This window comes from Chiloscyllium plagiosum, unplaced genomic scaffold (assembly GCF_037043375.1).
Source record: "Chiloscyllium plagiosum isolate Xiang-an unplaced genomic scaffold, Cpla_swu_hap1 HiC_scaffold_9, whole genome shotgun sequence".
NCBI lineage: Eukaryota > Metazoa > Chordata > Chondrichthyes > Orectolobiformes > Hemiscylliidae > Chiloscyllium > Chiloscyllium plagiosum.
In genome coordinates, this window is record NW_028270147.1 from 14,467,320 (window position 1) to 14,480,934 (window position 13,615).

At 41.3% G+C, this 13,615-nt stretch overlaps 1 protein-coding gene across 1 annotated transcript in view; it reads left to right on the forward strand.

Moving 5' to 3' along the window:
* The window catches only part of LOC122546865 (calcium-activated chloride channel regulator 1-like), a 32,075-nt gene that overhangs the window by 17,368 nt on the left and 1,092 nt on the right, over positions 1 to 13,615 (forward strand). The window contains exons 9-13 of the mRNA XM_087990261.1: positions 3,252 to 3,358; positions 3,455 to 3,676; positions 3,770 to 4,040; positions 4,169 to 4,336; positions 12,493 to 12,729. Of these exons, the coding sequence (XP_087846387.1) occupies positions 3,252 to 3,358; positions 3,455 to 3,676; positions 3,770 to 4,040; positions 4,169 to 4,336; positions 12,493 to 12,729 (1,005 nt within the window). The remainder of the gene's footprint in view (positions 1 to 3,251; positions 3,359 to 3,454; positions 3,677 to 3,769; positions 4,041 to 4,168; positions 4,337 to 12,492; positions 12,730 to 13,615) is intronic.

Here is a 13,615-nt window from a genome sequence, read left to right on the forward strand (position 1 = left end):
TCAGGTGCCTTTTAAATGTTGCAATTGTAATGGCCTTCACAACTTCATCTTGCAGCTGATGCCATTCACGTACCACCGCTCACTCCAAACCTATGCCCTCTAGTTCTGGATTCCCTGACCCCAGGGAAAAGATTTTGTATATTTACTCTATCAATGCCCCTCATGATTTTATAAACCTCTTTAAGGTCACCCCTCAGCCTCCGATGCTCCAGGGAAAACATCCCTAGCCTATTCAACCTCTCCCTATAGCTCAAATCCTCCAACCCTGGAAACATCCTTGTAAATCTTTTCCGAACCAGTTCAAGTTTCACAACAGCCTTCTGATAGGAAGGAGACCAGAATTGCACACAATATTCCAAAAGTGGCCAAACCAATGACCTGAACAGCCGCAACATGACCTCCCAACTCCTGTACTCAATGAAATACAGGGATTAGTTTAACAGGCAATATTAAGTATTTTTGAGTGTCTAGTTACTAAGATAAAAATATATTTCTGTGAGCTTCTTTGAAGATTCAGGGAAAGGCACCTGATCTTACAAACCAGCAATGTCCCTTAAACAAACACAGAGAATACTGGAGAAACTCAACAAATCTGCTAAAATTTGTAGAGAGAGAAACAGTTAATGTTTCAAGTCCAGCGTGAATTTTGTTGTCCAAAGCTGGGCCTCAATAGAAAGACAATAAGAAACCCCATTTATACAGCGCTTTTAATAAATTCAGGGTGTACCAACATGCAGCCAAATACATTTTATTTTCTTTAACTGAAGTCACTGTGCAATATAGAAAATTGATTAATGTTAAGATAACATCAATCTTGGGAAATATTTGCTCCTCTGCACTAGAGGTTAATACAGTGGAGAACTTGCCCTATCAGTCCCTGTGCTTGTGACATCAGTACCTTTGTAATGGACGATCCCAGGCAGAAGGGTAAGGATGTGAAATCAGTTTGATAGATGCTGAAAAAACAATAAATTGCAGCAAACATTGGGAGGATTTATTTCCAGGCCACCAAACGGGAGTGGTAAAATTGGGCCTGATGCTAATCTGAAACTTAGAGATGTATGTAAAGAGAGAAATGTAATAATAATGGGCTATTTCAGCTTACTCACAGACTGGGTTAATGAGGGACAGATTGAATACGCTGGGGCTATTTTCACTGGAGTGTAGGAGCTTGAGAGGCAACCTGACAGCAGTTTATAAAATAATAAAAGTATAGATAGAGTTAGTGGTAGCTGTCTTTTTCCCAGGATGGGGAATTTCAGGACAAGGGAGCATATTTTTAAGGTGAGAGGGGAAAGATTTAAAAAAAGACATGAGAGACAGATTTTTCACACAGAGGGTGGTTTGTGTGTGGAATGAACTTTCTTGGCAAGTGTTGAATGCAGGTGGAATTAGAAACATTTCAAAGACATTTGGATAGATACATGACTAGAAAAGGTAGGTTTGGATTATGTTCGGTTTGGACTGGTTGGACCGAAGGGTCTGTTTCTGTGCCAAATGACTTTACAATTCAATTTCTATTAATGATTTGTATGTGAACATTGGTTGTATAGTTACTAAGTTTGCAGATGACACCAACATTGGAGGTGCAGTGGACAGTGAAGAAGGTTACCTCAAAAATGGACCAATGGACCAAGGAGTGGCAGATGAAGTTTAATTTAGATAAATGTGAGTTACTGCATTTTGGAAAGAACTTACACTTAGTAGTAAGCTCCTGAGGAGTGTTGCTGAACAAAGAGACCTTGGATGGCAGGTTCATAGTTCCTTGAAAGTGGAGTTGTAGGTAGAGAGGATGGTAAAGAAAGCAGTTGGTATGTTTGCCTTTATTGGTCAATGCATTGAGTACAAGAGATGTGAGGTCATTGTTGCAGCTGTACCGGACATTGGTTAGGATACCTTTGGAATAACATATGCAATTCTGGTCTCCCTGCTTGAGGAAAAACTATTGTGAAACATGAAGGGATGCAGAAAAGATTTACAAGGATGTTGCCAGGGTTGGAGGATATGAGCTATAGGGAGACGCTGAATAGGCTGGGGCTGTTTTCCCTGGAGTGTCAGAGGCTGAGGGATGACCTTATAGAGGTTTCTAAAGTCATGAGGGGCATGGATAGGGTGAATAGCCAAGGTAGGGAGATCCAAAACTGGAGGGCATAGGTTTAAGATGAGAGGGGAAAGATTTAAAAGGGACCTAAGGGGCAACATTTTCATGCAGAGGGTTGTGCATGTATGGAATGAGCTGCCAGAGGAAGTGGTTGTGGCTGTTACAATTATCTATTCAAAAGACACCTGGATGGGTTTATGAGTAAGAAGGGTTTACACATATGGACTAAATGCTGGCTAAGGAGCCTAGATTAATTTAGGATATCTGTCTGTCATTGTGGAGTTGGTCTGAAAGATCTGTTTCCGTGATGTATGTCTCTATGACTCTATGACTCCAACACAAAGAGGCTTCAAGAGGGTTTGTACAGGCTATTAAACAAAGCAGTTGATATGGTATATCAATAAATATGTAGCTATTCACCTCAGTAGAAAAAGCAGGAAGACAAATATTTCTGAAACAGTGAGAAGCTGGGAAGTGCAGGTGTCAAGGGGACCTGCATGTCCCTTTCCATGAATCATTTAAAGTTAGCAAACAGGTGCAGCAAGTAATTAGGAAGGCAATGGTATGTGGGCTTTCATGACAAGGGGATTTGAATACAGAAGTAAAGACATTTTATTGAAGCTGTATAGAGTCTTGGCAAAGTTTTGTTACTTATCTCCAAGGAGGGATATATTTGCTATTACAATATAATTAATGGATGGTCACCGGATTAATCCTTGGGATGATGGGGTTGTCTTACAAGGAGAAATGGAGGACACTAGCTATGATATCAGTGAATGGTCAACTGAACTCATATCTCCTGAGTTATAGAATCACAGAGCTGTACAGCACTGATGCAGACCCTTCAGCCCAACTCATCCATACCGACCAGATATCCGATATTAATCTCGTCCCATTTGCCAGCATTTAGCCAACATTCGTCTAAACCTTTCCTATTCATTTACCCATCAAGTCACCTTGCCCATTCACATCACCCAATAACCTGCGATTTAATATCACCCCAAATAATTTCGTCAGCAGATGCTTTTACTTTTAATTCTGATTATCATTAGTTTCATGATTAGGTTGTGTGGTTGAAATTTGTGCAAAGCTTCTTTCCCAACTAGTGAGCACTAGATTGATCTTATTATTTCTCATGTTCAATCTTTAGGAGGCCTGCAGTATGCAGCTACTGATAAATTGGATGAAAATGGATTAGTTGATGCTTTCACTGGATTAGTATCAGGAAATGGGAACATGAGTCAACAGTCAATCCAGGTTTGACTATCCTTCAGAGAATGACTTTGAATTTGTTGCTGCTTTCTGATAACAAGTATGTTGGTGTTTTAAAGTGACTGTTTTGATTTCTTGCAGCTGGAAAGTTCTGGAAAGAGCATTGCAAGTAACGACTGGTTCAATGGTACAGTTTTCATTGATAAATCGGTTGGGAAAAACACGTCCTTTGTAATAACATGGGAGACTGGCACATCACAAATGTTTATCCGTGATCCCAATGGAAAGCTTTACAGAAATGGAAACTTTGAGATGGACACAGTCCTGTTGACAGCTCGCCTTCCAATTCCTGGGCTTGCACACGTATGGTTCTGATTGGCCTGTGTGTTTAAATTTTTTCTTTGCTTTAACTTTGATCTCCTTCTTTTCAATTACAATGGCGTGTTTGTATACCAGTCAGGAGCCTGGATGTACAGCGTACAAAATGGAGCTGGAATGCCTCAGGTTGTAACGATAACAGTAACATCACGGGCAGCAGATGAGAACGTTCCGCCTGTTACAGTCAACGCACACCTCAATCAAGACACAACATCTTTTCCAAACCCACTGATCATTTTTGCAGAAGTTAGCCAAGGTTTCCTGCCTGTTGTTGGAGCCAAAGTGACAGCCACAGTAGAGAGGGCTGGAGGTCAGCCTGTGAATCTTGAGCTGTTGGACAATGGGGGAGGTAAATACATCCATCGCTGTAGAAGCCAATTAGCAAGTGGTTATATTTCATTGTGACCAAAGTAAAATATTATCATTAGTTAACACTGGATTCAGCACTTCACAATTGATTTGTCTTCTTATCTTTAGGTGCTGATGCTGTTAGAAATGATGGAGTTTATTCTCGGTATTTTACTGAATTTCTTGGTAATGGGAGATACACCATTAAAGTATCTGTACAAGGAAAAGATGGAATAGTAAGGTTAACAACTAGGAAGCAAAGCCATGCCATGTACATCCCAGGATATGTACAAAACGGTAAGGTATTGATGGACAAAGATACCTACTTGATAATGAATTGTGTTATTGCCTGAGTCAGCCCCTAAACCATTTGTAATTGGAAATGTCATCAATCCCAAACCCAATGACAGTTCCAGTGCTATCTCAGACAACCTCCACATACGTACTCTCACTCCAAAGTGTGGTGTGAGTGTGGAATGCACTGCTTGGGAGGGTAGTTCAGGCAGGAAATCTCACAACCTTTAATAAGTTACTTATTTGAACACTCAAGGTGATGGGCCAAGTGGTGGAAAATGGACACGTGTAGATTTTGAGTAGTTTTTGTTGGTTCAGACTTGATGGGAAGAAGGGCAATGTCTGATTGTGTGAAATCAGTACTACCTTCTCAAGAGCATGTAGGGATGGGCAAAAAATACTGACCCAGGCAATGAAACCCACATCCAGTGAATGAATGAATAAAAGAAATCTTGAACCTCCATTTACCCAAAAGCTGCATTCCTGTATGAATTAGAATTAGGTTTTATTGTCATGTGTGCTCAAGGACAGGGGTACAGTAATACAGTGAAAATGGTACAATGTCACCATTTTCCTAATTTCTATCCAGAACTACAATGTAGAACATTTAGTTTTTTTCCTTATATCTCTATTTTTATACCTAATCTATTTTAGTACCTAAGATTTGTACCGAGGTAATTTTGTATCTCAGATGGTACCATTTTCACTGTACTCCTGTACTTTTGTCCTTGAATACACGTAAAATAAAGAAATAAATTTAAAAAGTTAAAAATTACAGCCCTGTTTAAGTACGAAGCCATGAAGTGATACTTACTCATTATCCCTAACCCCATTGACTGATATCAGCTTGCAGTTCCTCAATGCATCAAATCCCAGCTCCATGATACTGATGTAATGTGGAGGCAGAACACACTTCTTCAAATAAGCACATTGTTACTGACCCAACATTGCACCAGTCAAGCATCAGTCTCCTCTGGAACATGTGTGGAGTTTGGACTGGACAAATCCAGTGTGGGTACCCCAGGTACATGTGGAAACATGACTTATCTGAGCCATCTAGAGAACACTTTCAAACTTTTGATTCTTCCATTGCTGACCTCTTATGTATTCCCCTTCTTCACCCCTACCCCCACCTCCCTTTCCCCTGCCACTGGTGAATGTGCATTCAAATAGGAATGTGTGAACATGAGAGGCCATTCGGCCTGTTGAGCCTACCCCACCAATAAATATGATCATGACCAACTGAACAGCTCAATGCCTTTTATTCACCCATAGTCAAAACTCCTGTATGTTAAATACCTACAACCCAAGACCTGGACTACCCTCTCTAACTATCTCTCTTCCATAAGACCTTTGTTAAAGCCCACCTATTGAGCAAACCTTTCGTCATCACATCCAACACCTCCTTCTTCGTCTTTACATGAATTTATTGACTATGTCTCTGGTTTTATTGTTTAAACACATGATCTTGCAGTCGTAATGGCTACAGCATTAGACAATAATCCAAAAGTGGAGGCAATGCTCCAGTACAAAACAGGCCCTTTGGCCCATCAGGTTTGTACCAAAAACATACTCCTACCTATATTTGCCCACACAAGACCCATAGCCTAAATGTGATGATATTTCAGGTTCTCATCCAAGTACTTTTTAAACAACTGTCATAATAAAAAGATAAACCATCGGATAAACTTGTCATTTCTGAGTAATATGTAAACGACCAAACTCTTACTTGAAACAAAACACAACTACTTCATGAATGCCACCATTCAAATAGCCAATGCCCTGTGACATAATCTGGTAAACCATTCGGATGATAAAACAATGACAGTTAGTAGAGTCAGAGAGTCATAGAGATATACAGCACAGAAACAGACCCTTCAGTCCAACTTATCGACGCTGACCAGATATCCTAACCTAATTGAGTCCCATTTGTCAGCCTTTTGCATATATCCCTTGAAACCTTTCTTATTCATGTACCCATCCAGATGACTTTTAATTGCTGTAATTGTACCAGCCTCCATCACTTCCTCTGGCATCTCATTCCATACACGCACCACCCTGAGCATGAAAAAGGTATCCCTTAGGTCCCTTTTATATCTTTCCCCTCTCACCCTAAATCTATGCCATCTAATTCTGGAGTTACCCACGCCAGGGAAAAGGCTTTGTCGATTTTTCTGAGCCATGCCTCCCATCATTTTATAAACCTCTACAAGGTCACCCCTCAGCCTCCGCATTCCAGGGAAAACAGCCCCAGCATATTCCGCCTCTCCCTACAGCACAAACTCTCCAACCCTGGCAATATCCTTGTAAATCATTTCTGAACCCTTTCAAGTTTCACAACATGCACAAGGAGACCAGAATAGCACGCAACATTCCAAAAGAGGCCGAAGCAACATCTTATACAGCTGCAACATGACCTCCCAACTCCTGTCCTCAATACCCTAGCCAATAAAGAAAAGCATACCAAACGCCTTCACTATCCTGTCTACCTGTGACTCTATTTTCAAGGAGCTATGAACTTGCAGTCCAAGGTCTCTTTGTTCAGCAACACTCCCTTGGACCTGACCATTAAGTGTATAAGTCTTACTCTGATTTGCTTTTCCAAAATGCAGCACCTCGCATTTATCTAAATTAAACTCCATCTTCCACTCTTCAGCCCATTGGACAATCTGATCAAGATCATGTTGTAATCTGACGTAACCTTCTTTGTTACACCTCCACTACACCTCCAATTTTGGTGTCATCTGCAAACTTACTAACTATACCTCCTATGTTCACGTCCAAGTCATTTATATAAATGACAACAAGCAGTGGACCCAACACCGATCCTTGGTCACAGGCCTCCAATCTGAAAAACAACCCTCCACCAGCACCCTCTGTCTTCTTCCTTCAAGCCAGTTCTGTACCCAAATGGCTACTTCTCCCTGTATTCCATGAGATCTAACCTTGCTAACCAGTCTCCCATGTGAAACCTTGTTGAACACCTTAGTTAAGTCCACTGCTCTACCCTCATCAATCCTCTTTGCTACTTCTTTAAAAACTCAATCAAGTTCCTGAGACATGCTCTCCCAGCACAAAGCCATGCTGACTATCCATAATCAGTCCTTGCCTTTCAAAATACATGTAAACCCTGTCCCTCAGGATTCCCTCCAACAACTTGCCCACCGCCAGTGTCAGGCTCACTAGTCTATAGTTCCCTGGCTTTTTCTTACCACGTTTCTTTAAATAATAGTACTACATTAGCCAACCTCCAGTCTTCCGGCACCTTATCTCTGACTATCAATGAGAAAAATATCCCAGCAACCACCTCCCTCATTTCCCACAGAGTTTTAGGGTACACCTGATCAGGTCCAGGGAATTTATCCACTTTTATGCATTTCTAGACATCTAGCACCTCCTCCTCTGTGTTATAGACCCATCTATTTCCCCACATTCTATACCTCCCATGTATTTCTCCACAGTAAACACTGATGCAAAATACTCATTTACTATCTCCCCCGGCTCCTGCAGCTCTATACTTAGGCTGCCTTAGGCGCATTACAGGCCCTTCAGCCCTCAATGTTGCACCGCCCTATGAAACCAACCTGAAGACCATTCAAACTAAACTATTCCAATTTCATCCATTTGTTTATTCAATGACCATTTAAATGCTCTTAAAGTTGGCGAGTCTACTACTGTTGCAGGCAGGGCATTCTATGCCCCTGCTACCCTCTAAATAAAGAAGCAACATCTGACATCTGTCCTATATCTATCATCCCTCAATTTAAAGCTATGTCTCCTTGTACTAGCCATCACCATCTGAGGAAAAAGGCTCCCACTATCCACCCTATCTAATCCTCTGATTATCTCATGTCTCAATTATGTCACCTCTCAACCTTCTTCTCACTAACGAAAACAGCTTCAAATCCCTCAGCCTTTCTTCATAAGACCTTCCTTACATACGCGGCAACATCCTAGTAAATATCCTCTGAACCCTTTCCAAAGCTTCCACATCCTCTCATAAAGCAGTGATTAAACTGCACGTAATACTCCAAGTGCAGCCACACCACAGTTTTGTCCAGCTGTAACATGACCTCATGGCTCTGAAACTCAATCCCTCTACCAATAAAAGCCAACACACTACATGCCTTCTTAACAAACCTATCAACCTGGGTGGCAACTTTCAAGGATCTATGCACATAAACGCCGAGATCTCTCTGCTCATCTACACTGCCAAGAATCTTACCATTAACCTAGTACTCTGTATTCCTGTTGCTCTTTCCAAAGTGAATCACCTCACACTTTTCCACATTAAACCTGTTCTTTCCCCCTAGTTACCCTTTTGTCCTTTATGTATTTATAAAAACCTTCAGAGTCTCCTGAACCCTATTTGCCAAAGCTGTCTCATGTCCCCTTTTTGCCCTCCTGATTTCTCTCTTAACTATACTCCTACTGCCTTTATACTCTTCAAAAGATTCACTCGATCTCTCCTGTCTATACTTGTCAAAAGCTTTCTTCTTTATCTTAACCAAACCCTCAAATTCTCTAGTTATCCAGCACATTGTCCCCTGTAATATGCACTATTCTGCCAGCCTTTCCTTTCATCTTGACGGGAATATACTGTCTCTGGATTCTTGTTATGTCATTTTTGAAGGCTTCCCATTTTCCAGCCGTCTCTTTACTTGTGAATATATGCGCCTAATCAGTTTTTGAATGTACTTGCCTAATACCTTCAAACTAGCCTTCCTCCAATTTCAAACATCAACTTTTAGATCCGGTCTATCTGCTTTCATCACGATTTTAAAACTAATAGAATTATGGTCGCTGGCTCCAATGTGCTCCCCCACTGACACCTCAGTCACCTACCCTGCCTTACTTCCCAAGAGTAGGTCAAGTTTTGCACCTTCTCCAGTAAGTGCTTCCACATACTGAATCAGAAAATGTTCTTGTATGCCTTCAACAAAATCCTCTCCACAGAGTCATAGAATCATAGAAACAGTCCAACTCATTCATGCCGACCAGATATCCCAACCCAATCTAGTCCGACCTGCTACCACCTGGCCCATATCTCTTTAAACCCTTCTTATTTATATACCCATCCAGATGCCTTTTAAATGTTGCCATTCTACCAGCCTCCACCACTTACTCTGGCAGCTCATTCCATACACGTACAACCCTCTGAGTGAAAAGTTGCCCCTTAGGTCTCTTTAATATCTTTCCCCTCTCAACCTAAATCTATGCCCTCTAGTTCTGGACACCCCGACCCGAGGGAAATAACTTTGTCTATTTACCCTATGCAAGCCCCTCATGATTTTATAAACCTCTATCAGGCCACCGTCTCAGCCTCCAATGTTCCAGGGAAAACAGCTCTAGCCTATTTAACCTCTCCTTATAGTTCAAATCCTCCAACCCTGGCAACATCCACGTAAATCTTTTCTGAACCCTTTCAAGTTTCACAACATCTTTCCGACAGGAAGGAGACCAGAATTGCATGCAATATTCCAGCAGTGGCCTAACCAATGTCCTGTACAGCCGCAACATGACCTCCCAACTCCTGTACTCAATACTCTGACCAATAAAGGAAAGCATACCAAACGCCTTCTTCATTAGCCTATCTACCTGCGACTCCACTTTCAAGGAGCTATGAACCTGCACTCCAAGTTGACGTGTTAGCAACACACCCCAGGACCTTACCATTAAGTGTATAAGTCCTGCTAAGACTTGCTTTCTCAAAATGCAGCACCTCGCATTTATCTAAATTAAACTCCATCTGCCACTTCTCTGCCCATTGGCCCATCTGATCAAGATCGCGGTGTAATCTGAGGTAACCTTCTTCGTTTTAACACTACGCTTCCAATTTTGGTGTTATCAGCAACTTACTAACTATACCTCTTATGCTCACATCCAAATCATTTATATAAATGATGAAAAGTAGATGAAAAGTCCATCTAAACCCTTAAAACTATGGCAATCCCAGTCTATATTTGGAAAATTAAAATCCCCTACCATAACCATCCTACTATTCTTACAGATAACTGAAATGTCCTTACAAATTTGTTTCCCAATTTCCTGCTGAATATTAGGGGGTCGATAATATATTCCCAATAAGGTGGTCATCCTTTTCTTATTTCTCAGTTCCACCCAAATAACTTCCCTGGATGTATTCCCAAGAATATCCAACCTAAGTGCAGAGTAATGTTAATACTTATCAAAAGTGACGCTACTCCTTCACTATTGCCTCCCTTTCTATCCTTCCTGTAGCATTTGTATTTTGGAACATTAAGCTACCAGTTCTGTCCATCCCTGAGCGACACTGCTGTCATTGCTATGATATTTCAGTCCCATGTTCCTCAGGCCTTCCCTGTTAGGCCTCTTGCATTGAAATAAATGCAGTTTAATTTACCAGTCCTACCTTGTTTCTGCTTTGTTCCTGCCTGCCTTGTCTGTTTAACTCACTCCTTTTCCCAACTGGGCCAGTCTCAGATCGATCTCTTTCCTTTCTCCCTGGGTCCCACCCCCACCACCTTATGAGTTTAAATCCTCCCAAGCAGCTCCAGCATATCTCCCTGCCAGTATATTTGTCCCCTTCCAATTCAGGTGCAATCTATCCTTCTTGTACAGGTCACTTCGACCCCGAAGAGATTTCAATGATCCAAAAATGTGACTCTTTCTCCCCTGCACCGGCTTCTCAGTCACACATTCATCTGCTCTATTCTACTATTCCTACCCTCACTAACTCATAGCACTTGTAGTATTCCAGATATTACTAATCTTGAGGACCTCCTTTTTAAATTCCTGCCAAACTTTCCATATTCTCCCTTCAGAATCTCATCCTTTCCCTTCCTATGTCGTCGGTTCTAATGTGTACAATGACCTCCTGCTAGTCCCTCTCCCCTTTGGGAACATTCTGCACCCTCTCTGAGACATCCTTGATCCTGGCAATAGGGAGGCAACACACCATTCAGATTTTACTCAATCGATCGCTTGGAACCCAATGTACCCCTCATTACATTACAGGCTGTCCCAATGTCAGAAACTTGGCTGTTCATGGTACGTTCCCCCGTGAGTCCATCATCCCCTACATTTTCCAAAACAGCATACTTGTTTGATGGGGATAGCGAAAGAAGACTCCTGCACTACCTGCATACCCTTCCTACCTTTCCTAGAGTTAACCCACACACTTGACTGTATTTGCAGCTTTTCTCCCTTCCGATAGCTGCCATCCATCACACCCCCTTTGCTCTCGTAAATTCCTCATTGCTTCCAACTGTTCCTCCAACTGATCCATTCAATCTGTTTTGATTCGCAACCAAAGACATTTCCTGCAGACATAATCATCAGTAATATGGAAACTCTCCCTAAACTCCCACATCCAAAAGGAAGACCATATCACTCTACGAAAGGCCATCTTTGCTTGCTCACAATCAACAGACCCAAAAAGTAGCATGGTCTTATTGCTCTAAAAAGAACTGCTCCAGGCTAACTTAATATTTATGGCTTACGTTTTTAAAATTTAATCAAGAGACAGATCTCAATAAAACATATAATCAATAAAGAACCTACGCTACTGACTAATGTAGATATACAGCAAGGCTACAATTAAACATTATGTACTTACTGTACTGTGAGCTCTCCCATGCAGATTCCTCCAAGATCAGTTGTGTATTTCGCTGTTTGTTACATTTTCCTCGATGCACTCCAGTGTCAATGTGCAATAGGTGTATTATTTAATCATATCCTACAACCATATGTAAGTTGAATTCTTTGCGTCTAATACAATTACTTCCACAAGATAAGTTGAGCTGGGGATGATCCTTGGATTCATTTGATCTGACTCTTCAAGGATAAGAATCTGCTGCACCAGATTATTCTAGACTTGCAGACAGGCTGATTGGCTGAGATTTTGCTCTGGTAATGACACTGAAATTGTCAGTGTTCACATCAAAGACCCATTGACATTGATACCAACACCCTCCTTAACAGTTCTGTGGGTGTAACTACATTACATGGATTGGGCAGTTCTAAAAGGCAGCTGGCCATCCCTTTCTCTGGGGCAATTAGGAATGGGCAACAAGTAGTGGCCTTGTGGTGACAATCACATCCGAAGGATAAATGTTAAAAATCAACTTCCAAATATTTTGCTCCTTTCTGAAATGTGTCTTACTTCACTTTTCTCGCAGGTCAAATTCACCCCAACCCACCAAAGCCTCCAGTGGACCGTAACGATTCTCAGATACAATTGGGAAGCTTCAATAGAGTGAAAACAGCGGGAGCTTGTGTTGTTAGTCAGGTTCCTTCCGGAACTCCACCTGACGTGTTTCCCCCAAGTAAAATTAATGATCTACGGGCAGCAATTGTTGGAGATGCAATACAACTGAAATGGACAGCTCCAGGCGATGACTTAGATCAAGGAACTGGTAATTTAAATTATATTTCAATCCATACGTTAGGAGAGATCTCATTGCTGAGTTTTCAGCCCATTTTAAGTCTCGTTGCCTCCATCACATCATCAATCAGTTGGTCAGTCGGTTTCATTGTTTAACTGGGAATAGGGTGTGACTTTTACCATTTGTGTATTTTTGTTGTTGAAAAGCATTGTACTCATTTAGCTTTTCCTAAACATTATATTACAAGTGAGTGACTGTATTTTTATCTGAAATCTTTAACTTTCCTTATTTTTGTTGCAAAAACCATTATCATAGAATCCTTGTAGTGCAGTTAGAGGCCATTTAGCCCATTGAGTCTGCATGAAGCACTCAGACCACTCACAGGAGTGAGCAATATCATTGTATTTACAGGAATACTCAAGGCAGTCGAATTGTAATGGGGTTGGGTGCAATTCAAATATTGAATGTACATTTCAATGGGAGACCATAATATGACGATGAAGAAATAGGAACAGCAGCAGGCCATTCAGCCCCTGAAACCTGTTACACCTTTGAATAGAATTATGGCTGATCCGACATTCCTCACCTCCACATTCCTGCAATTTTCCAATAACCCTGGATTCCCCTACCGATCAAACCTTAAACAGACACCAGAACTCTGACCCCAGAGCTCTCTATGGCAAGGAGATCCAAAGACACACAACCTTCAGAGAGGAAAGAAATTCCCCTTTATCTCAGTCTTAAATTGGCGTGCTTTTATTCTGAGAAAATAACCTCTGGTTTCTAGACTCTCCCATGAGGGGAAACATTCAACTAGCACTTACCCTGCCAGATTGTTTAAGTATCCAGAATGTTTCAATGATATTATATCTCATTCGCACCTGTGAGTAGAATTCCAAATATTCAACCTTTGCTC